This window comes from Channa argus, chromosome 4 (genome assembly GCF_033026475.1).
Source record: "Channa argus isolate prfri chromosome 4, Channa argus male v1.0, whole genome shotgun sequence".
Taxonomy (NCBI): Eukaryota; Metazoa; Chordata; class Actinopteri; order Anabantiformes; family Channidae; genus Channa; species Channa argus.
The window spans coordinates 1,706,722-1,731,284 of record NC_090200.1 but is presented as its reverse complement, the minus strand read 5'-3'; the positions used below and the strand labels follow the sequence as shown (position 1 = coordinate 1,731,284).

The 24,563-nt window shown below is 45.1% G+C and overlaps 2 protein-coding genes and 1 long non-coding RNA gene across 6 annotated transcripts; 1 reads left to right on the top strand and 2 right to left on the bottom strand.

Annotated features, from left to right (window-relative positions):
* Positions 1 to 464: 464 nt before the first annotated feature.
* Positions 465 to 7,122, bottom strand: dusp27 (dual specificity phosphatase 27). The gene is made up of 6 exons (XM_067502431.1): positions 7,055 to 7,122; positions 6,055 to 6,203; positions 5,848 to 5,966; positions 5,426 to 5,657; positions 4,637 to 4,854; positions 465 to 3,667 (listed from the first exon to the last, which is right to left on the bottom strand). Exons 2-6 carry the CDS (start codon positions 6,168 to 6,170, stop codon positions 876 to 878), a joined length of 3,477 nt encoding a protein of 1,158 aa, XP_067358532.1. The 5' UTR covers positions 6,171 to 6,203; positions 7,055 to 7,122; the 3' UTR covers positions 465 to 875.
* On the top strand, positions 7,071 to 21,915 carry LOC137126036 (uncharacterized). 3 transcript variants are annotated; one of them, XR_010914255.1, is made up of 5 exons: positions 14,049 to 14,189; positions 14,354 to 15,932; positions 16,158 to 17,327; positions 18,409 to 18,808; positions 18,910 to 21,915. It is a non-coding gene; the product is annotated as an uncharacterized lncRNA (long non-coding RNA). The 3 variants fall into 3 exon arrangements; XR_010914254.1 differs by having other exon boundaries at positions 18,409 to 21,915; XR_010914256.1 differs by lacking the exons at positions 14,049 to 14,189; positions 14,354 to 15,932 and adding an exon at positions 7,071 to 7,203 and having other exon boundaries at positions 18,409 to 21,915.
* Positions 7,831 to 24,563, bottom strand: LOC137126035 (growth hormone receptor-like). Of its 2 annotated transcripts, XM_067502433.1 has the most exons (9): positions 24,217 to 24,563; positions 16,135 to 16,244; positions 14,049 to 14,187; positions 11,838 to 12,010; positions 11,155 to 11,333; positions 10,911 to 11,064; positions 10,707 to 10,794; positions 10,194 to 10,263; positions 7,831 to 9,808 (listed from the first exon to the last, which is right to left on the bottom strand). In XM_067502433.1, the coding sequence occupies exons 2-9, from the start codon at positions 16,223 to 16,225 to the stop codon at positions 9,128 to 9,130; spliced, it is 1,575 nt and encodes a 524-aa protein (XP_067358534.1). In that variant the 5' UTR covers positions 16,226 to 16,244; positions 24,217 to 24,563; the 3' UTR covers positions 7,831 to 9,127. The 2 variants fall into 2 exon arrangements, with proteins under 2 accessions (XP_067358534.1, XP_067358533.1); XM_067502432.1 differs by lacking the exon at positions 24,217 to 24,563 and having other exon boundaries at positions 16,135 to 16,264.

The window sequence follows — 24,563 nt, the reverse complement described above, 5'->3', positions numbered from 1 at the left end:
CAGAAGAAAAATCTATTTACATTTCTTCAACTGGTGGGACAGGCGGCCGGATTCACAAAGGTTTCTACTAGTAAAATGATTTCATTAGGTTTTTACTGATGGAAGCGTCTGGACACATGAAACATTTGAAGTTTTACAAATATTATATCAGATATTACTGGATTTTAGGAAAATAAGGTTCAAATAACAAATAGAGTTGGAGTTTAGTAGCATGGCTGATCTAAATAAAGAAACACGAGTGAAGAAATCAGGCAAGAAGTATTTGGCACCAAATAACTATTCAAAATATTCATGTGTATAATATATGTGTTAACTGATATATATTATTGCAACAATGTAGATTTTGTTTTGCTTTATTTCCACATATTATGTTCATTGTTTATTTTGTTCATTTCTTACAGTTTTTGACAGATTATGTTGAGTTGTTTGATTCTGTTTGATTAATTTAATTTGGATATTAAATTGGTAATAATAAAAAAGAAACAAAGGACATTTGCTTGAATTATTTATTGAAATAATAAAATAATCTAACAGTACATATAACATGTCGTTTCTTTTTTAGGAGTTTCACTTCCTTCATCAACAGTGGCGCAACCAAAACCTTTCTTTAGGCACAAACTATTTATTATATTTATAGTAATTATTAATGATCTAATTATTCATCTTTGTAATAATTTGATATATTTCCATAAAGCAGATGACGATTTAAAAATGAGTTGAATAAAGATCCTAACAGCAGTGCAAAAGTCTTTCATCCACCTCACAACTTATTTAAACTTATTTATATTTATTAACTTCTTCCAGGTTTTACTACATAATAATACTACATCTGCATGTTTCAGTTGTGAATATGCAGTAAGTGTTTTCTGTATTTGCTAAGATTCACTCCGACTCTGTGCCTTCGCTTCCTGCTGCGCCCTCCACGCTGCGAGCACCTCGTCGTCTTTGGCCTCAGCAGTAGCCCGAGCTCTGATCCTCTGCCTGGTTTGTGCGAGGAAGGTAGCAACATCATCTTTCTCCTCCACGCTGGCCTCCTCCCTCCTACTCCTGCTTCCTTCTGTCTCGCCTCTTTCGTATCCTGAATGGTGGAAGTACTTCTTCTTGGTGGAGAGGTCAGCGTAGTTCTCCGCCCCTTCATCGGCCTCTTCGTATGATCTCCCCATTTGACTGTAGCTGCGAGACTCTTTGAACCCGTTGCAGGAATATTCTGTGTCTTCATTGGACAGATCCTCGCGTAACCTGGATCTGTATCTGGAGCTGTACGCTTCCTCTTGTTCTTCATCGACACCATAGGAGGCCCTGCGGCTCGAGAAGTCAAATTCAGAAGCAGAGGCGTCCAGATCATCGTACGGATCCTCTGAGGGGCCGGTGTCTGCTCCCGAGGCTGGTTTTCTTGAAGGAGGCCTGACACTTTCCAGCCAGTCGTCAATACTGGTGCTGGTGTCTCTCTCCAGAGCTGGGTTGAGATTCAAACACCCAGAGAGGCCATAAGTCCTTTTAGGTTTCTCCTTTTTCTTTGTCTCTTCAAGAAACTCCTCCTCCTTCCTCTTTCGTTCCTCCTCCTCGTCTTCATCTTCCTTAGGTTTCTTCTTCTTGTACAAAGTGCTGCGCTTGTTGTCCTCTAGGATCTTCTTCTTTTCATAGATCGCCATCTTGCCCTTCATCTCAGACTTGATCTCCTTGTCCATGGCATCCAGTTTGCTGAGGTTGACCTGGTCCTGGAAAAGGCTGAAGAGCGGAACGCTGGTGGTAGTGATCTTGTTTTTCTTGGAGCCCAGTGTGGAGTCTAGAGTTGAGCCCAGTGCTGAGCCCCTGCCACTGAGACCTGAGATGCTACTGGACCGGTCACCAGAGAGGACCGATGTTGCCCTTTCCCGACCCTGGGACAGAGCACTGGAGTAGGAAGCTCCACTCAGCATGGACGCTTTGTCCTCATCTATTCCCCGTCCAGAAATCACACTCAAACCACCACCAAAGCTGAGCTCCGATCCCGCACGTGACGGAGGAGGTGGGTTCACTTCACTCTGCTGCTGTTTGATGGTTTCAGAGACAACGTTGGCGATCCAGTTCTGGATGCTGGCCAGGTTGATCATTGGTTCACCTCCAGGCCCCTGCACAGGTGGAACTGGGAGAATGGGGGGAACTGGTAGCATGGGAGTAGGGGGGACTGCGGATTGAGCAGATCTTGTGGTACGAGCTTGTGAAACTGAAGATATGACAGATGATCTGCCGCTGAGCATCGACATGCTGTCGTCATTGGCGACAGTCTGCGGACCAGTGACCCCGGCTCCAGCCCAGAAGGCTGAGAGAGGTATTGTACCTCCGCTAACGCAGCTCTCATTCTCCCAGCTGCACACAGACTGACTTTCTTCTAAAGTTTTTCTCGAGCGCTCCAAAATCTCCTCACGTCTTTGCCTCCTCTTGATTGTTGCAGAATCCTCGCCTCTACACATCTCCAAAATCTCATCGGTGTTCTCCTCCCCGAGGCGCTTCTGCTGCCTCAGCTTCCATGTCTGATAAGCTGTGAGGTTGACATCTTGAAAGGATGGTGTCTTTACCTCTCCCACACCGTCACCTTCCTCTCGGCCTCCCACAGAACTCTTCTCTCCATCCTCCCGATCTTTCTTATTCCATCCAAACTGGATCCTTTTGATGCGCCAACGCTCTAAAGGCGTCATCTTCTCCTTGTTCTTCTGGCAAAAGTTGTACATGGAGCTGGTATCAGAGAGGAGGCTCTCAATTTCATCATCGATCTTCTTCTTTCCTCCTTCTCCACCCTCTGCAGTGGTGCTCTCGCTGCCTTCGTCGTCCTCTTTCTTGCGGTAGCGAGCAGCAGCTTGTTCCTCGATTTCCCTCAGCCGCTGTTTCCAAAGATCAGAGTAACTTGTGCAGCTGGCAGTGGACATCGCATCTGAGGGCGGACGCCTGTTGCGACGCTTCAACCGCTCTTTCACCGCTTGTACGTCCTGACTGGTGACGCTCTCCACGTCGATGTCTACACCTTCATTTGTCTTCTTTGGCTTAAATCCAGCCAGAGATTCTCCATCCTCAACGTCGCTGTTCAGCTGAGCTTCCCACCACTCATCACTTTGGTATTTCTCATTTCTGCGCTGCCACTCCCTGATCATGCTGCCCAGTCCGTCTTCATCGTTCCCGTCTTCTTTGGCCTCATCCTCAGGTAGAACAAACCCGTCTTTAGCACCGGCAGGTCCCTGCTTGTCTAACCCATTCAGCCCTTTGATCAGGTCACTTTTAAGTGCCGCAGCAGCTGCAGAAGAGGCGACACTGCTCATCACGCTCTCTCCATCCTCCTCTTCCTCCATCATGATGGAGTGAGCTTTCACCTCCACCATGCTCTGCTCCTCCTCTTTATCAGTATCCTCATCGTCATCATCCTCCCAGGCCTCCCCAAAGATGCGGGCTCGAGCACGAGCATCAACAACGGAGCACTGGCTGAGAGTTTCATCGTCATCGTCGCGCTCTTCCATCAGGTTCTCGTTAAGCTCTCTCAGCTGCTTCAGGAAGCCTTCATTGGGGTTGATGGCACGTTTTTTCCTCATGGAAGTGAGGGCCTCCATGATAGTCATGTGCTGGAAGATCATCAGGTAGGATGCCACCAGGACTGCAGAGCGACTGACACCCATCATGGAAGCCACGAGAACCTTCCCTGCAACACAATGAAACACTGATTACAGCCTGAGTCAGTTTACATGATTAGACAATGATACGAGCTGGGCAACTTTTACCCAATCACATGTGCAGGGATGGATCTCGAATGTTTTACAGTGGTGGCCATATTGGCGCACACACTCAAAATAGGGTGGAAAATTATTTAAAAGCTTTGAAAATCAAATTTGAAAACCTCTTTGGAAATAATAAACAGGACATTAGTGGGTTCGTAGTGGGTTTATTCTACTAGGACATGACCAGTGATCTATGAAACTACCTTAAATGTGCATATTAATAAAACTTTATTTCAGATCATATGATCAGCTAAAAGAGTGTAAAGGTGTCAGCAGAATCAGGCATGTTTTTTTATTATTTACATTAATAATCAATGTGTTTCCATTCATTACTTTTTTCACAGCAGGTGTTTAAACACTTGTATCTGCTTACAGTTACATTTTAGTGTGTTATGAAAGGGTTCTTGAAAATTTTTGCACACTTTATTTTACTAAATATGAATATTACAGTGTGTTGTAATTTCAAATAAACCCTTTGTGGTCGTCCAATAAACCACAGCTCACCCCAAACTAAAAATAAAATACAAAAGCAGATTTAATGCTTTCATTGATGTAGGAATCTGCTGTTACAATGTGCAGTAAACATTTAATTTAATTAAAACCAGCTGCTGAGAACTACACTGCAGTGGAAGCTGCCGATGTCCGCGGGGAACGAGAGACGGTCTGTTACATGAGCCTTTTCCAGGAACAAATACTCCAAGAAACACTTCTCAGAATCTGGGACGTTGTGAAAGCTGCTGAGACATTTGAGGTCAGCTATCGACCAGCGCTTAGCTTGTGGCTAAGCATTCAGTGTATTATGTCAAGTTCTGGTTGTGATTTGAAAATTAATCTGTGAGTAAAAACCCCTGGGCTCCACAGCCTAGGACAGTCTGTGAGGATGACCAAATCACCTTTATGTGTCAGAAGAGCCTCGTCCAAGAACTCAGCCGTGGACCTGAAGTGCACTGAGATGTCAGCATCAGGGAAGTCGTCCACCTCGATGCCCATGTACTGCATGTTCGCGCCGGAGTAGAAGGACTCGCCCGTGTAGACCCCGGTGCCGTGGGCAGTGTTGAGGACGTGGGTGATGCCCATTCGCTTAAGACGAGCCTTGTTGACGGCAACGGATCTAACAAAAAAAGTGTCCAAATGTGATGTATTTCATGCTGCTGTCATAGTACTATTACACTCAATGACAGTAGTTTTACCATAATGTAGAAATACTATCTCAACTAAAGGTTCTGCATTGCAGATTTTACTTTGGGAAAAGTACAAAACTATCTGTAGTAGTTTAAGTATTAAGTATTTTGTATAATGTTGTGTAACTCAGTCTATAATATATCCTGTTTGCCTCTCTGGGGGTTTGGAAAACAACCTTAGGCTCTTGACAATCTGTTTTCCAAGGCTCTTCAGTTTATTATGAAAAAAACTGCAGTGTGAATGTGGAAAGTAGCTGTAGTAAAGTAAACGTATCTTACATTTATAATTCAGTAGTTAAATAAAAGTATTTTGTTGCTTTCCACCAGTGTTGAGGCTCACAACTGAGAATTTAAACATTTTATCTATAATCACTGAAGATTATGAGATGAGATTCTGCAGTTTTTAATCAAACTGTTAAAGAACAAAAAGCCTTTACACAACACCTGCTCATTTCAGAAAAACCATGAAACCTCTGGCGAAATGTTTCGTCTCACGCTCACTTCTCAGCGATGAAGATGTTGGGCCACACCTCGTCCACGGGGTTGACGGGAGCCTCCAGCCGGTCCTGACCCAAGGCCCTCTGGATGTCCAGCACACAGGGGGTGTTGTAGGGGCTGCGGTCGTCGATCATGTCCCTGACGCGGTTGTAGAGGTCCTCTACCATCAGCTGATCGGCGCTTTCCAGCATGGACTCAGGGATGGACTCTGTGCGAAGGCCCCGAGGTGGCAGCTCTGAGGGGGAGACAACACCTACAATGAAGTGATGAAATGTGTATCGTCCATCACATCCAGGAGCTGCTCTGGGATGTGTCCTACGAGCTAAGTGACTCAATCTGCACCACGTTTGAACAAACCAGAGCTGCTGAATGTGAATGTTGCAAACGCAAAGACACACAGAACCAGGTGTTCTGTGGTGCCTCACCCTCACTGATGATCTTCTTGGCAGCGACAGCTGAAGACAGGTGGATGGGCTCCATGAAGATACTGGCAGCATCAGAGCCCGACACCGTGGAAAACCTGGATTCTGACAGCATGGAGAAGCTGAAAGACAAAGGACAAGATATCAGACTGTCTCATCTCAGTAGTAATTGTCCTGTATGTGTTTTTTCTTCAACAGATGGGGTCTTACCTGGGCGAGGGGCAGCGGAGGTATTGAGACTGGACTCCTCTGACGCTCTTCACCTCCTCGTCTCCGCCGGGAACCGTCTGATCACTGTGCTCCTCGCTCTCATTGGCCGACGCCATGGCTACAAAGATCCTTCCTTCCTGCAGGTGAGACTGGACGCAGAGATAGAGACACAGATGGAAAACACATTGATGCGTGGGTAGTTTTTCAAAATAAAAGCCCGGTTTACTCTGTGTTTTCACAGCATTGTTTCATTTTCATGTACAAAGTAGAAAAACTGCTTTTTCTTATCTTATCAGACTAAACTGAGCCTAAAACCAAACTGCTAAAGCTACTAAAATCAGATATGAAAAGTGGTCAAAAGTCTGTCGTTTCCCGATTTCGTACTTTTATTAAACATCTTAAAAGTGAGTAAACGGGTGGAATCTGTCCAGGCTCATTTTAGTGTGGACATTTCTATTATTTCATAGCTTATTTTAAACTGAGTTTGATGACCACAGACACACGTAAGCTTCCTGTCTGACTCTTTTATCCATAACGTTTCCTAACAGTCACCGGACAACAGTGTTTTAAATTCTCAAGGTCTGAACGTCAGAGTGAAGTTTACCTCATGACATCAGATGAGCTGGTATCAATCCCAACATGTACAAAACACACAGTCCGTCTGTCTCTGACAGGGGTTTGATTTTACAGCCGACACTTATGGAATAATTCAGGAAATACACACTGGAGGAGGAAAAGCTCATTTGTAAAAGAGCTTGTTGTTGTTGTAAATGTGTGTGTGTGATCTGAGGCCTTCAGAGAATCTATTTTTAGAGGAGGCGACAGCTGCCCCACAGTGTGTCAGGGCCTGAGAGGCTGACGGAGCTTCACCCCCACACGAATCCGCAGGCTGAAAACTCACTGAAATAGTGAGGACAGTTCCTGGTTTCCAGCTCCATTAAAGCCTCCACGTCTGTGTGTGTGTGTGTGTGTGAGTGTGTGAGTGTGTGAGTGTTCTTACCGTGGTGCTGACGGCCACAGACTTGAAGGAGACGGTCTGGTCTGAAGCTGTGGGACTGACACCAGCTCCCAAAGTTAGAGAGAGAGGGAGAGACCCCCTCCTCGGATCCAAGGAGGAGGAGGCCCGGACACCTGACACCACAGCTGCAGGTAACTGAGTACTTTTACTCGAGTAGAGTGAAAGGAAAACACAGTTTGCTGCTGATTTTCTGTCCGACACCAGAGAAGATTTTATTTTAAAATGTGTGAACTTTACATGAAGCTTAATGTACAAATGCAAACACTCCACCAGTGAACAGACATGTGAGTTCTTCTCTGCTCAGGGCCTTTACATCAGCCACGTACGCGTTTATCTCCCGCTTATCTCCAGTCGACTATTTTTAACGCTACAATGTGGCCTAAACACGGAGTCGACCATTTTCAGGCTGCGCTCTTAGACGCGTCCGTCTCCGGAAGGAAAAGCGAAGCCTGTCAAACATTTAGTGTTTTGACACATTTTTCTTTTTGTCACATTTTGTCACGTTGTCAGCGCATTATGAGTGTTCATGAGTATTTTCACATCCTCAGACAAGTAGTAAAATCTACAGCAACGTGCATTTTATTTACTGACACACACGGCCAGTTAATGTGTGTGTGTGTGTGCGTGTGTGTGTGTGTGTGTGTACATTAGATTTGGAAACAAAACCAATCAACTACAATTCATTTAGTTCACACAGTTTACACTGATTTGCTGACACCAGCTCTGTGTTAGTAATGATCAAACCTGCACACGATAAAGCTGCTTTCTTATGTTTATTGCATCCAAGAGTAAAACAAAGTGCGTCTGCTCCAAAACCTTCCCCACATAATAAAAAGGTAAAAAACTATGACCATGTTTTATGTGTTTGTCTTCGCCCGTTAAACCAGTTTCCTCACAAGTGTGTGAGTGTGTGTGTGTGTGTGTGTTTGATCACAACAGAGGAACAACGCACAAACATGTCAGTGAAAAAAGGCACAAAAATAGACACAACTAACAGCAACATCGAGAGAATCACAGTGACGACACATTATCACTGTTGGGGGAGGGGGTGAGGAGGGGTGAGGGGCTGTCAGCATGTGCATTATGGTGATTATCTCTGCAAATGTTACCTCTGCTTTAGCAAGAGCACGACTCTACCTGAGGTCAGAGGTCAGAACAGACAAACCCCCTTTTGTACTAGCGACACATCAGTCAGGACAGATGACATGAGTCATCTGCTGTGTATAAAATCTTTTGCAGTGTGCAGCCAGAGAGGAGCTTATTCCTCTAATGAGACCTTTTATTGGACCTGAACCTTTTGTATGTTCTCTGGAATTAAAAATAAAAATACGAGTTCAGGAATCAGCCTGTGTGAGCAGTGATGGAGACATTTGTTGAACCTCCTGAGTTTGACACACATCTTCCTGAGGGAGAAAAATTTAGTTTTGTCCGACAACAGGTTTGTTAGACAACGGGTTTCTGCTCTACGTCCAGCAGGACGGCGTCTGAGACACAGAGGAATCGGGGGGGAAACATCATGTGTGGAAATTTTACTGTATAAAACAGCATCTGGTTTAAATTTGAGTTCAATGAGAAGATGCAGTAACTCATTCTACAATCAGCAAGAAAATTCCAGCTGCAACTACGGTAAAACTAATCATAAACATGACTGGGAAATTCTTCTCTCTCTTACACTTTGGTACCAAACACCTTAGTTTTTTCCTGAGAAACTTGAACCCTGAATGTGAAGCTTTGCTCAGACTCTGTGCTAATGTGGATTTTAATTATGGTTTAGTGCTTTTTGCTGCCGTTCAGTTTCAGATTTAGATTTCACTCAGTGATTTTTTTAAAACTACAATCTCTGCACAGGTGCCCAGACTTTGGAAAAGGTGTTGGTCTCCATTGCTTTGCTGTCTGTTACATAGTTCTCTGTTCTAAGCTAAAACAAAAATCAGAAAAGTCTCCTAGAGGCTCCTGCAGGGCTACTTCCTGCTGTGAAGTCCAGTCGAGTGGAGCAGTCTGGAGCTGAACCTGCAGGTCACAGCAGATTCTCTGCAGGTTTTGGGATTTTGCTGCTCAGCTGTTGTTCTCTACAGTCACTGGCAGCAGAGTGATGGCGGCTTCGCTTCTCTCAGCCTCGCCGCCGTCTTGAGGCCCCTTTATCAAATGATTCGGTGTTTGGAATTCGGCTAGCTGCTTCTTCTTCTCCTCCTCCTCCTCCTCCATCTCTTTTGGGTCTGAATGGCGCCTCTGGAGCGGCGAGAACTCGCTGCAGTACGCTGGCTGCAGGCAGGGCACCAGATGCAGCTCGCCGCTTTCATTCATGAGCTGCACGCAGGTGTAGAAATCTTGTGGGGAGCGGCTGGCGGTGGCGTCGGGAACACTGGGATTTCCCATCACGCTGTAGTCCGTCCCCGGCAGTGACACCATCTCCGGCCTCGGCCGAGAAGGAGGCCGATCAAGAGACCGGCTGAAGGCTGCAGGTGGCGAGGAGCAGTACGGTGGCAGACTCTGCACGTATGATGTCCCATTTTGGGTTGTGGACTGATGACAGGAGGACACGGGTGTCTGGTCAGACGGAACCGAAAGAGCCTCCTTCTTCCTGTTGGTGGAGTCGGTCAGGATGCTGCAGTCCTTCGGCACGGTGAGAAAGATGCTGTCTGAGTTGACCTGGTCCCACACGTCCTCTGCGTAGCTAGGAGGTCTGTAGCTGTGAAAGTTACTGAAGTGACGATTGATTTCATCCAAGTTCCCCTTCTATGAAAGAGTAAAGACATGAGAAGAAAGTACGATTATTGAGGAAAAGGACAAAAGTAACAAAGGTAGAGAGGAATATGAAGAAATGAGAAGAGGGACGAGAGAGTGAGCACAAAGAGCAGAGGAGAAAGCGATGGCCCAGAGTGTCCAAATGGGATGAGACAAGAAAAGCGAAAACCACAAAGAGATGAGGACGAAAAGGCAAATGGTGCAAAAAGAGGAATTTATTTGTGAGGAGAGAAGATGGTTCAGATTAAAATGAGAGATAAAGAAAAGCAGGTGGGAAAAGGAGACAGACGAGTTAGGAAAAGAAAGAATAGGAGACAAGAGCAGATGATGACAGGTGGGAGGAATGGGTGTGTGTGTGTGTGTGTGTGTGTGTTACCTTCAGGAGCAGCGGGTCGATGCCGGTGATTCGTGGCTTGGGAATGGGTGGCAGGAGGTAGTCTTTTATTCTGAAGGTGTAACCAAAAAGGAAGTTTGGCCGCGACCATACACACACACACACACACACAGACACACACACACACAAACACACACATATTCAGTCAGTGTGGGACCTGAGATTTGCACACTGCAACACACTGTACACAGACGAACACCGTCAACACTCTGTAGCAGTGCTTTAGCAGTTTTGCATCTTCATGGTTGATTTTGTCCATGTCTCTCTAGACGTGTTTAGTGTCTCTTTGTAGTCACTTGTGTCTCTTAGTCAGTTTGTGTCTGTTCATTTAGTGAATCTCTGCAGTTGTTTTAGTCTCTTTGTGGTTGTTTAGTGTCCCTTTGTCTTTGCCTTCACTATAGTTCAATTCCTCCTTGATGAAATGTTGTCCTCATTTGAGGGACAAACAGGTTGGGCACAAACTGTGTGTGTGTGTTTGTGTGTGTGTTTTCTCACCTTTTGCTCTGTGGAACGAAACCAAAGATGATCCCCAGCAGAGCTACGACACCGACGGCCGTCACCAGAATCAGCACCAGTAGTTTACCTGTAACAATAATCAGTCACAGTCAGAGATGCAGCTTTAACTTCTACCAATAAACACAGAATTAGTACTGAACAATGGCTTCTCTGTTGTCATGGAAACCCTGCGTGTGGACGCACCTGCAGGCGGTCTGGAGGGTAAGGACATCAGCAACGTGGAGCTCCATTTGCTCCACAGGCCGTAGTTGCGCGAGCGGCAGCGAACTCGGACCACGTAGTCTCCGACGGGGAGTCCGAGCAGCTCCACAGAGGGCTCCCGCAGAGGGTGTTTGACCTGAGCGCACACGGACAACATTACTGCCGTTTGTCAGGGACCAACACGTCTCTGAGACGGGAACAACTACATGAGTGCATTGCTGACAACCTTCCAGTTGTCGGGCTCCGTCAGGCGTCTGTACTGCAGCTCGTACAACAGTGTGATCCAGCCGTACTGCAGGTGCGACGGCTCCGGGTACGTCCAGGACAGCAGGGCGCGGTGGCCCAGCTCGTCCCCGCCGGCATCCATCAGCGTGTACGTCAGGTTGACGGGGGCCTCGGTCTGAACTGTAGAGCACACAGGGGACAGATGGTCACTAAGTCACACATTTGAACATTTGTTAAGGATCAATGTTTCTATCTGTCTCTTTAACAGAAGAACATCTCCTCATTTTCTACACTGATGGTGGAGATGACATCTGACATCACAGCCATCACTTCCTGGTTGCAGCGGTTGGATGATGGTATAACTTGAGCATTCACTTACACTAAGGACCCCCCCCCCCCTTCCACACCGGTGGATTCTCTGCAGGGTCGTGATAACAGGCAACAAACCTCAAAACTGCAGGAAGTAGACTGATCCAGGGAAAATCTGCAGCATGTGGATGATAACAGACTCTACATGGACGTTGAGCACAGTCAGTGTTTCACTGTGAAATCTGTTCTTGTGTTTCTGCTTCTCAGACAGATGGAAAAGTGCAGTGATGTCAGCTTTGTGTCCTACATGCTGATAGTTAAAGCATCTTCCAGAACTATGACTTTATCTCAGCGTTTCCAACTAGAGCTAGTTACCTATATCTGCCACGTCCAGACAGTGCTCCAAGGAGGTGTAGTTCCTGTGGGCGGTGACGGCGGTGACGTTCATGCAGTACATCGTCCATATGGCCGTGTGGCCGCTGTCGAAGTGGCAGCTGTTGGGTCCTGCGCTCACGTAGTCTGGACATTCCCACACGCCCTGGATGTTCCTGAGAACAGAGGAAGGAAACTCGCTGTCACTCTCACTCAGCGGTTTATCTGCAAACCCTCTGACCCTGCCGACGGGTCACAGGCACAATCCCATTTGTCCTGGTCACTGGGGACAGGTTCTGTGCTGCGGGGCCATGAGGCCAGACTGGTGCCTGTCTGAGGACACGTGAGGCCGCAATTTCAGAGCAGCTCTGAAATATTGACGTGTTAAAAGCTTCAGGGTGAAGTGGAGCAACAGAAATCAAAGTGGACGTAAAGGGCAGAACTGGGCTGAGCCAGAAATTCAATTCAATTCAATTCAACTTTATTTATATAGCGCCAATTCACAACAAAGTCATCTCAGGGCACTTTACAGAATAAAGTCAAGATTATAAAGATATATAAAGAGAACCCAACAATTCCCCCTGGAGCAAGCCATAGGCAACAGTGGAGAGGAAAAACTCCCTTTAACGGAAGAAACCTCCAGCAGAACCAGGCTCAGGGTGGACGGCCATCTGCCTCGACCGGTTGGGGTGAGTGGAAAGGGGAGAGAGAAAAGAACAGAGCAACAAAAAGCAACAACAAAACATCGGGCAGATTGGTAGGATCAGTAGCTTCACGCTGGAAGACACACAGCTTCAAAGCCGGGGGACACCTGCAGAAAGGGACAGAGAGAGGGGGACAGAGGAGGACAGAGACAACTACGGGAGAGAACACACAGAGTTAATGACATACAGTGGTGAGAATTGCGGGGTGAGAGGAGAGGAGAGATGGTCAAGAGGAGGAAAGGAGCTCAGTGCATTGGGGGGTGGGTCCCCCAGCAGTCTAAGCCTATGGCAGCATAACTATAACTAACTATATGCTTTATTAAAGAGGAAGGTTTTAAGCTTAGACTTAAAAGTAGAGAGGGTGTCTGCTTCCCGAATCTGAACTGGGAGCTGGTTCCACAATAGAGGAGCTTGATAGCTAAAGGCTCTACCTCCCATTCTACTTTTGGAAATTCTGGGAACCACAAGTAGGCCTGCATTCTGAGAGCGAAGTGGTCTACTGGGATGATATGGTGCTATGAGATCTTCTATATATGATGGAGCCTGACCATTCAGAGCTTTATATGTAAGAAGCAGGGTTTTAAATTCTATTCTAGATTTAATGGGAAGCCAATGGAGAGAAGCTAGTGAAGGTGAAATATGATCTCTCTTGCTAGTTCCAGTCAGCACTCTTGCTGCAGCATTTTGGATTAATTGCAGGCTCTTTAGGGAGTTACTGGGGCATCCTGAAAGTAGGGAATTACAGTAGTCCAACCTAGAAGTAACAAATGCATGGACCAGTTTTTCGGCATCACTTTGAGACAGTATGCTCCTAATTTTGGCAATGTTCCGTAGGTGGAAGAAGGCTGTTCTAGAGATGTGTTTTATATGTGAGTTAAAGGACAGATCCTGATCAAAAATAACTCCAAGGTTCCTTGCAGTAGTACTGGAGGCCAGACTTATGCCATCTAGGGTAACAATATGGTTGGACATCATATCTCTGATATTTTTGGGCCCAAATACTATGACTTCAGTTTTGTCTGAGTTTAAAAGTAAAAAAAAAAAAAAAAAAAAAAGAAACACTTTTGGTAACAGGCGGTTTTTCCTGGGTTCAACGGACAAACTGATACTGAGACAAACTGTCTTTTTTCAACCATTAAATGTCTGTAGGTTTTATCAGGATGCAGCTGCATCAAGTTATGGCTTCATTGTGTTATTCAAGGAAAATCTCATAAAAAAAAACAAACTTTACTATGTGTGTGTCTGTGTGTGTGTGTGTGTGTGTGTGTGTCTGTGTGTGTGTGTGTGTCTGTGTGTGTGTGTGTCTGTGTGTGTGCGTGTGTGTGTGTGTGTGTGTGTCTGTGTGTGTGCGTGTGTGTGTGTGTGTGTGTGTGTGTGTCTGTGTGTGTGTGTGTGTCTGTGTGTGTGTGTGTGTCTGTGTGTGTGTGTGTGTCTGTGTGTGTGTATCTGTGTGTGTCTGTGTCTGTGTCTGTGTGTGTGTGTGTGTGTCTGTGTCTGTGTGTGTGCGTACTCTTTGGAGTAGGTGAGCACGTAGGTGACCTGCTCTCCGTCCGTCAGGTTACTGAGCGGGTGCCACCAGCAGGTGAAGTCCTCCATGTTGGGGGAGCGGCAGTAGTAGATGTGAGGCCTCGTTGTCACGGCAACGTCCTCTGTGAGTAGGAAAAACAAACAAATTAACACATTTGAATCGATGTGTGCTGCTCTGTCGCTATGGACACACCTGCCTCACATGTGGGTTTTCTAAATGAATCCATAAGTTTTCTTCCATTAAATGTCAGAAACAGAAAAAAACGAAATAAATTACTGTTTTCACAGAGAAGAACCCCCGAGTTCTCAGGCCCCCAGGTCCTGCACGAAGTTGGTTCAGGTTCTGTTACCAAGATGCTGAGGAGGTAATGGCTGCAGCACCGATATGTAGAGAATGAGAGGAGAAAAATCCGACCATCTCCCCTCTGTTTATTAGTGGGAGGGGGGGAAACTCACTAACTTACCCCCCAACAAGGAGGAACAGACTGAGTGACCCCATGAGCTCAAACAGGGAAACTCCAGGAAGAAAAGAAATCAATGGTTCAACTGTCATCTCTGCTCTCGCTCACTTCCACCTAATCCATGACTTTCTACCTCAAACACACACACTAATTTAATTCATGTCTGTCTGATAGACTCTCAGTCCCATGACTATGATTTAGAGCAGCAGTGGAAAATTGATCGGCGCCTGAAAGCAGCAGGACACCTCCCCCCACCACACACACACACACACACACACACACACACACACACATATTTCCATCCAGCATTTTTCTGACACACACTCTCAAATCATTCATGATTTGTAATTGTAATTGTTAAATGATGTTTTTGCCATTTCTAATAAATTTGATCGACTAACAAAAATGAATATTGTACATGTTGTTGCTGAGAAATAAACAGATTAATATTTATTTTCTTCTCCACTTTGATTTTGTGCTGACCTACACTTTTACACATTAGCAAATATTTGTGAATGAACGGATCATTTGGAGAAAATGATCTGCAGTCAGACTCAGTGCTTTGATTTGGTGATAAGTGACACGTGTGAGTTCACAGACGTCCGCGTAGTTCAAACATCTGTAACCAGAAGACGCGTGTGACGCCTGCAGATCAGCTGAGCTGAGACAGCTTCCTGCTGTATGCGTGATCCTGGGCGCGGCGGCGCGTGGCCTCCACACGTCGCAGCAGCAGCAGCGAGCAGTAATCCATCAGAGAATGCAGCGAGCAGGCGAACAAAGAGCGGCTGTGTTTGCAGTAAGGAGCTCAGGGCGGCGCGCTGCAGGGGACACGTAGGGACACGATGGAGCAGGACAAAGTCAACCTGCAGCAGGTGGATCGGAGTAAAACTCCTCCACAACAAAAACTGTTGAGCTGCATCACATTGCTGGCAGAGTCGTGAGGCTGTGAGTAAACACGGCTGCTTGTGTTTCTGTTTAATAGAACAGCAGACTTTTGTCCCTGACACGCAACAAATGCCGTGAAGACAAGTCAAACAGGAAGTAGCTGCTGATCAGAAACATGAACTGTGTGATGCACAGACCTAAAACTGCATGAAGCCGACGTCTCAGGTCAGTCTGCTGCACCTGGTCGGAGAAAAAGCTCAGAAATAAGAGAAGCAGGGTGGTGAATCCTGCCCCTCCTGTGCCCCCCAGCCGAGCTATCGACGAGCTGCCAACACATCCACCATCCGCCTGAGTGCGACCCAGTCAGATCCGGCTGACTTCATCCTGATATTCTGTTTTCTATGAGTGTTTAAAAGCTCAGGCGCTGCCTCTGCAGCAGAGGGAGAGAGACAGACCTGCAGGGACCAGAGACATCGAAGGGAACCTCAACCTGAGTCTTTGTCTGTAGCTTCGAAGATAAGGTCACATCATTTTCTGTAATGGACATTTTTAGTCTCTTTATGTTTTTTGTCTTTCATTTTATGTCTATTGTGCTGTTTGTTGTCAGTTTTTATTTTATTTTTCCATCCTTTGTCTTTTTGGGTGATTTCTCTAGTTGTTGTCTCTCTATGTTGTTTGTGTGTGTGATTTACCACCACGTCTTTCAGCAGAACACGGACTCACCGTGCTCGTGTCTTTCTTCATAGGTGACGTCCTGGGTGACGACCCTGCCGCCGCCCAGCGGAGGAAGCAGACAGAGCAGCAGCCACAGCATCCTGCCGCCTCCTGTCGACCTGTCAACACAAACAAACATGAGCCCGAGGCCTCAAGAACCATCTGGGACGAGGTTTCCATGTGACGGAGTCCACATGTGACCCAGAGACAACTGGACATTTAGCTTTTAAAGGGCGGCAGTGTGATCGCCCCGCAGCTCTCAGAGTCCAAACACTGAGCGGCAGCATCATTTCCTCCAGTCATGAGACACATCACAAGGGACAAACACCATCAAACCAGTCCTCAGTGCTGCTTGTGTCTCGACTAACCGCCCCCACACAGGCATTCCTCCAAATTACTTCCTTCATTTTCCCCTGAACTAAATTCACAGAAACATTATTTTAGTTCATTTGTGGGATCTCATCCTTCTCGGTTCCCACAGTACAACAGGTCCTCAGGTCTCTTTCTGTGTGGACATGTAACATCCCATTGAAAGATAATGGTCCCTTTGTATGGGAGACTACAAGTGTTAAAACTAATAGGAAAAGGTTCAATGATATATTTAATTTAAATCATTTTTTTCTGGATCAAAACTTTAATAATATCACCACCAAATGATGATAAATGTAATTTGTTGTATTTTTTATTTTATATATGTTTGTTTGTACTAAAAAAATGAACATGATGCAGAACACATAACTTTTACAGCAGTGATGGGTCAAACAATACCGAAGCATCGGTGTGTGTATCAAGGACGAAGAGCGAAACCTCGTATCGATGTGTGTATCGCTTTGAAAGAATCATGTGACGGATGCAGCTGCTGTATCATAAAGAAGTGAAGCTCCACATTCCTCCTTCTGACTGTGCTCGTGGTGAAAGGAGGAGATTGGTGCTGTTTGAATCAGTTTTTCTTTCGTCATCATCCACGAATATTTACAGAACCATCTGACTCTGGGATCATTTTGATCTTATAACACCACATAAGATAAATGTTTTCTTCTCTCTTTTGCTCACTTTTCATATGAGTTAATTATGTTCAAATTGTTTTCTTTTTTTTTTTAACACACAAATTAACTTTTAATCTTATTTGCAGGTGAAATGGTGGCTCTGCTCCAAATAAAGAGAAGAACTTCAATGCACCTCCTGCCTCATCTGTGCCTTGTGTAAGTTGTTTTCCAAAGCAGGTGACCTGCTCTCAAAGAGACAAAAGAGTCTTTGTCTCAGAATGCTACAAAAACGTCTCTTCTCCTAAACTCTGCCTTTTCCCCTCACACAAGTACACAAACTCCCACTTTCACTCAGTTTTCATAAACGACATTAACAAAAATGTCACTCTGATTTAATGTTTTGCACTTCCTTGGTTTGACATACTATGTTAGTCATTATTCAACTTAACTGGAACATATACACTTCTCTTCCAGTTAGCACTTTATTATCAGCTGGTTATGTAAACAGGACCAGTCGCCCACATGTCAGAACACAAGAACACATGAAACCAAGTTCAGTCTCCACACGCTTTATCTGCGTTGCCTGCAATGTTTCTGGTTTAACCAGCAGATGTCGCTGTTAGGCGAAACGCCAACACGATGTAAACGCTCCGTCAGCACGTTTAGGGAAATGTGCCATAGACTTCATAAGGTGTCACCTACAAAAAATAGCTGTAAAAAAGTATTTTTTGTTATGTTAGAGCTGCTGTGCTACTTCACTATGTGTGTTTTGTTTCCTTTTCCGTGAGACTATTCACCCATTATTCAACTGTGCATTTGAATTAATCATTTTTATATTTCTCTGTGTCTCAGTGTTAAAAGTTAATGTACAAATAAATATATATTACAGTATTATAGAATATATTGTTATTGTATATTAATGATAAAAATGTATTTCAGTATGTTGAATGAACCTACTGGCCTTTCGGCAGGAAATTAAGGCTTCACTGCCTCAAACGTGCACGTGGCAGAACTTTCTGCTTGGTGTAAAGTAGATTTATTTCATGTCTGCAAAGTAAAGACAGAGTATAAAGTACACAGTGTAGGAGTATGTATGTAACGGTGAAACAGGTTTTCAGCAGTAATTAGTGGTCTGCTCGTCAGACCCAGAGATCTTTGAGCTTTAAGGGTCTGTTGAAAGCTCATTAGTCTAATCAGCTTAGTCCAGTGAACTGCTCCATCAGAGACCTGGAAACATGTGCAGCTGCACGACTCCACACTAGATCATACAGGTGCTTTTATTTGTGTTTCTTTGCAGATGTGCAGCTGTCAGGGACCAATCTCCTCTAATCGTGTTGTCACATGATTGGATCTCATGTTGTCAATAATCTGATCTCCAGAGGGAAAAACACAGCAAGCAACCGAGCAGCAATTTAGAAAACTGGGAACAAACATAACGACTGGAGGAAAATGGTGTCGTTACCAACATCCTGACCTCAGGTGAAGCACCTGTAGCACAACAGACACACAACAGACAGTCCGTCTGCAGCCTGTTAGATCATCTGTCGATTTGTTTCCGACAGCAACTAACCAGAATCACTGACTGGTTTAGATCAGTGTGAGTGTGTCAAACAAACAGAGACATCAGACAGGAGCTCAGCATCACCTCAGTCTGTGAACTTGTGATCCGGTTTCTGGAGCACTATCGATTCTCGCAGGTTCTATTTGGTCTATTTCTTCATTTGTTTAATTTTCCTCTTACTTCAATGTCTGTGATTGTGCAGATTTAAAAAAAAACGAATTTTCTGTTTGAATGCAGCAACTTCACATGTACGTGAGGATTAGTCTCGTCCTTCTGCTGAGCGAGTGCAGACCGAGGTCAACAGCTCCAAATCCAAAAAGCAGAAAACTATTAATAAATCCTCCATATGTGAAGGAGCAACATGAAGCTGGAACGGTGATGAATCCTCATGGGAGCTCGTGGGTTTTTAACGTCTGCTCTCGTTAGCGAAAACAATCACAGAGAATAATCCTCATCCTGATCTTACAGCGGCGCAGGATTACAACAGAGGCTTTTATCTGGAAACACAGTGACACAAGAAGACGGCAGTAACATAACGTCCACTACTTTCAGAGTCAAAAGTTGTGTTTCCTGCTGAGGCCGAGCTGCGTTATCACGTCTTTCGAGCACTGAAATACTTTCCTGATGTCAAATATTGTTAGACCTTAAAAGAAAAGTAGTTTAGGACTTTTAATATTCAAAACAAAATGAAGTCTGCAAAGTACGTTACAAATATGATAACGTTAATCTATTCGATTTTGCCCCATAAGATTTATGTCTAAGAAAAAGTTGTTTCTCTGGGGTCACAAATCATGGACCTCTTCTCAAACAGACCCGGGAATAATTCCACTCTATATAAAACGTGGAGGAGGTGATGGACACATAGAGGGAGTGGGTGGTTTCCTACTGTCACACAAACTCCCCTCAGGGAAAAACCTCGAAGGAGCCTCGTGCATGTGACTCCTCGCACTGAGAGATCGTCTCTAACCGTCCCGTCTGACATAAACACAGAACGTCTGCTGATTCTAAAAAGCCCTTTGATCCAGCTCTGACTGCACTTTTCCTCACCATTAAATCTTCATGATCTGAGGTGGTAAAAGCTCGACTCACAGTGTGTGTGTGGTGATGATGCCTCCACGTGTGTGTTATTACAGAGCTGATCTGTCTTTTTAATCGGGAGCTCAAAGTCCTCCAACCATAAAAACAGCGATGATAAGCCGAGAACATGATGTAATACAACACACACTAATGATCAGACACTGATCTGTGTATTAGAGGATCAGTACTTCGTTTCGTAGACAGACTACTGCACGACTCTGCAATGACTCCTCAGCCTCATCAGTTCAGGAGAAACACCTGTTACAACATTAACATAGCTTATTAATAAAACCCCACTTCCACAGAAGTTTGGACGATGTGTAAAACGTAAATAAAAACTGAAGACAATGATTTGAAAATCTCATCAACCAATATTTTATTCACAGTAGAACATAAACAACATATCCGATGTTGAAACTGAGATGTTCTACATGTATTGAAAACATTAGTTCATTTTGAATTTGATGGCAGCAGCACATCTCAAAGCTGGAACAGGGTGATGTTGACCATTGTGCAGCATCTCGTCTTCTTTTAACAACTGTTTAACAACTGGAAGTGACCAGTGGCTGGAGTTTAGCAGAGGAATGTTGTCCCATTTTTCTCTGATGCAGGATTCTAGCTGCTCAACAGTTCTGGGCCTTTGTTGCTGGATTTTTTGTTTTATGATGCACCAAATGTTTTCTGTTGGTGAAAGGTCTGGACTGCAGGCAGGCGGTTTCTGGAAGTGATCCTAAGCCCATGCAGTGATGTCCAGTAGAGAGTCAGGCCTGTTTTAATGCCTTCCAAGGGCCTGAAGATCACACGCATCCAGTTTTCTTAGGCTGCTTTTTACATCCAGTCACGTTACCAAGCTGTTGCCAATTAACCTAATTAGTTGTGAAATGCTGCTACATTTGTTTTTGATTTGTCGCAATTATTTTTCCATCCTTCCTGCCACCAAATTCAAAATGAGTAACATTTTCCATGAAATGGTAAAATGTCACAGTTTCAACATTCGAAATGTTGTTTATGTTCTATGGTGAATAAAATATGTGTTGATGATATTTGCAAATCATTGCTTTTCAGTTTTTATTCATGTTTTACACAATGTCCCAACTTTTTTGGATTTGGGGTTTTACACAACGGGAACATGTACAGTAAACACACGTCACAGGAGGTGATGAGGACATCAGCTCACACTGGAGGACTCATTTGTCCTCTGGACACCTGTCCCTCATCTGCCAATCATCCTCTTTCCCTGCAGACTGTGTCTCCTTAAGGTGGAATTATGTTGTTTACAAGGTAAACATGTCTGCACATTAGGGGAGGAGGAGCAGAAGAAGGAGGAGGAGGAGGAGGAGGAGGAAGGAGGAGGAGGAAGGAGAATAAGAATTAGTAGAAGCAGAAGAAGGAAAAGACAGCAGGCCAACATGCAGGAGATGAGCTCGTTTTTTTAAACTCCGTAGACCTGAGACATCTGAGCACATACAGCTGCTACAAATCTACTGTGGGATCTTCTCAGATTCTTCAGGTTTTCCACTAGAAAGTGTTGAGCTTCAGACTGAGGCTCTGCTGTACAAATCTGATTAATCACCAGAGGTATTTTCATCCTGAATGTCAAGAATTTTGATTCAATCAAACATCCTGCGTCACATGTTGATCCAATTTTTGTTTACCGAGGTAAAAACTGGATTAAATTAACTGTTGTGCTGTTTTTAGAGACAGAAAATTATGTGACATGTGGGCTAGTGACACTGGGGTCAGTCCACATTAGTCACATGCTGCTGCTGCTGGAGGGAGACATCTTGGAAAGTCTGCTCTCACACTGTGCATTGAATCTAAACAAAAGTTTTGTAAATGTGGTTTATGTATTACAAAAATACTTTGATGGGTTTTGGGGGTTTGTGTATGAACATGAGGATCCATTGTCCGATCAATAAAAAGTGTGTTGGTGGGAGATGGTGGGTTTCTTCACTTCCTGTAAAAGGCTCATCGTTGAGTAAAGAAACAAATATAGCAGGAAAATAAATGAGGTGTTTTGGTGCATTTGAAAGTTTTTAACCTTAAAATGTAAAATTCTTTTGCTTCTTTAATTAACTTTATAAATGCTGATTGACAGCTCTATCTAAAGTAAAGGAATATTACATAAAATGTGTTTCCACGTGTTTTGAAAAAGGTTGTGAATGAAGCCGTTTGATCTCTAATCTGTTGCATTGTGGGTAATGTAGGTTCTGCTGCATCGAACCTGAATCACTGTATATTTCCACAGGTTTGCATGTTCAGCTGCTGACACACTGACTGCACCGAAACTTCCTGGATTCCTAAAATCTTCATCTGATACGTGAACGCAGCATCTGACCCTCAACGTCAGTCACACCACCTGTTGCTATGGCGACCGCCTCCCGACTTTCAGAGGCTGAGGTCCCGCTGACCTTAAACCGACCTTTGGTCTGTCGACGGCTCTCAGGTACAGCTGCTGTGAGGAGCCACATCTGTGCTTCCCGACTCAGCGACGCGATCGGACAAATCAGCTGTTGTCTCACGTCTGTGTCTATTTACAGCAGTGGAGGAGAACAAATCAGCAATTTCTTACTGCCCCACCTCTCTCTCTCCGCGGTGACACGGATCAGATCTCAGTGGAGGAGTCGGGCCTCTTAAGTAACTTCACATGTTTGGACCCTGAAAGCTCCGTTTCCCCCGGTGAGCTGCTGCAGCGATAGATCGACCTCTGTGAAGGTGCGACGGCTCCAAAACTACCAGAAGCAGCCGCAGACTGAAAGGTGGACATTTTAAATCCACTTCAGTCCTGAAATTACAACTTTCCAGTTGTACACGAACACAAGAGGCTGCAGTTTTCTAACGACGACAACCTGCTAATTCATTTACATGTTTTATCCACAACTCTGCAAAATGGCCCCTAAAGTGCTGAGAACCGCATCAAATCAGTTCTGAGACACCACAGCCTCGTCTGCATATCCAGCAGGGATGCAGTTTCCTGTAGCTGCTCACCAGCCGTGGTCAGAGCATCCACCCATCACGGCTCAAACATTGAGCCCCAGGCAGCGCGCACACACACCAAACACAGATCTGAACCGACAGGGGGGCGTTCGATCCACGGGGAGTCGCATGCGGCGCTGCCTGCAGAACCAACCTCACACGGAGCAGCCAGCTGAGCTGTGTGTTCAGCATCAGCGTTATATAACTCTGCACGTCCCATTATTAATTAACAACTGATCATCTCAGCAGCAGGCTGACGCACAGCAAGATGGTTCATTAGAAAGAGATCAGATGTGGCCATCGAACCACACACACACACACACACACTGGTAACATTTCGTACAGCACTGGGTGTTTGCAAAGCCGGACGTGATGCTCAGCATGGAAACATGCGGCCATACTGTTGGAGGAGAAGTTGTAATAATTTCATCATCATTTTTATTATGGTTCCACACATACACAGGTGGTTTTATTAAAAAAGTCTTTGTCCGGATGAAAAGAAAGAAACACGCAGCGTTTAATCAAAGTGATGATCACACATCTGCACCTTTACGTTTCCTTTTGGCTCAAACCTCGTTTTCTTATCACTACTTTGCAAAATAAACACACAAAAAAACCCTAAAACCATTTCACCATCCTACTGCGTGTCCTAGGATTTCACCTGTCCACGATGGAGCATAGCTGTAAACGTGCTGCCAGCGAACGGGAACTTCTCAAAGAAACAATCTGTTGCTGCTCCCATCACGTCACACGACCGACCAACAACAACAACACACACACACACACACACACACACACACACACACACACACACAATCTCTTCCTCAACTCAGATATCAACGGGTGCAAACTCTGTCTTAAATCAAAGCTCGTTGTGTAAAACAGCTGCTACAGCATATGATATGTTTGAGTGACAGAACGAGGTTTAACACCAGCAGCTTGACACCTGATGGATCGCACTGTATTTTATTATTTCTCTGGTAACCAGTTTATTAGGTACAGCTGCATGGAGCTAAACTGAGTCCAAATCCTGTGGGAAGCTGCCAGTAAAACACGGATCAAAGAAAAGTTTTTAGATTAAATTCTCTTAATCTGCAGAAAGTCCTTCAAGTTAAATCCTTTGAATCCATATTTTTCATCCAAGTCCAGTAACTACGAGTACAAATAAAGCGTGTACCTGTTAGTACTGCGTGTCTGTCCTGACAAACCCTTTTGGCTGAGTGAATACACACATGACAGGAGGCAGCACAGGTAGAAACCTTCCTATTATGATCAAACTCCCGACAGGTGGACAAAGACCCCTTCTCGCGTAAAAGGTGCACGTGTAAAATTCCCCGTTTGCTTTAACTGATCAAACAGAAAACGAGCAGATGAAAGTTTGAGTTTTCAAAACAAACCAGCGATGACACCTGCTAATATTCCTCGTTCACGTGGTGCGTGATGTCTGAGCTTTAACCTGGGCGCAGGTGTTCAAACGTGAATCCTTCTTACCTCTAAATAACCCGCCTGTTCCACCCTCTGCTGCTGCTTAAATCCTCCACGAAGGTGAACCCTCGATCATGGACCCCCACCGGAATCAGGACCGGCCGACCGCCGGTGTGAGCACGGGCCAACACAGCCTGTTGGAGCCGGAGCCGGAGCCGGAGCTGATGGTGCAGGTTTGTCAGTGAGCTGTCCGTGCACTGGTGCACTCACGGATTCGCTGGGTATTTCTAAGCCCCCGCCTCTGTAGGAGATTTTCCTCCACCTAATCCAGAGTCAACAGCCGAACACCAACTGGTCCGGCCCCCACCCTCCCAGAGGCGAAGCAGCCTCCGCTCAGCGCTGCTGGAGCCCTG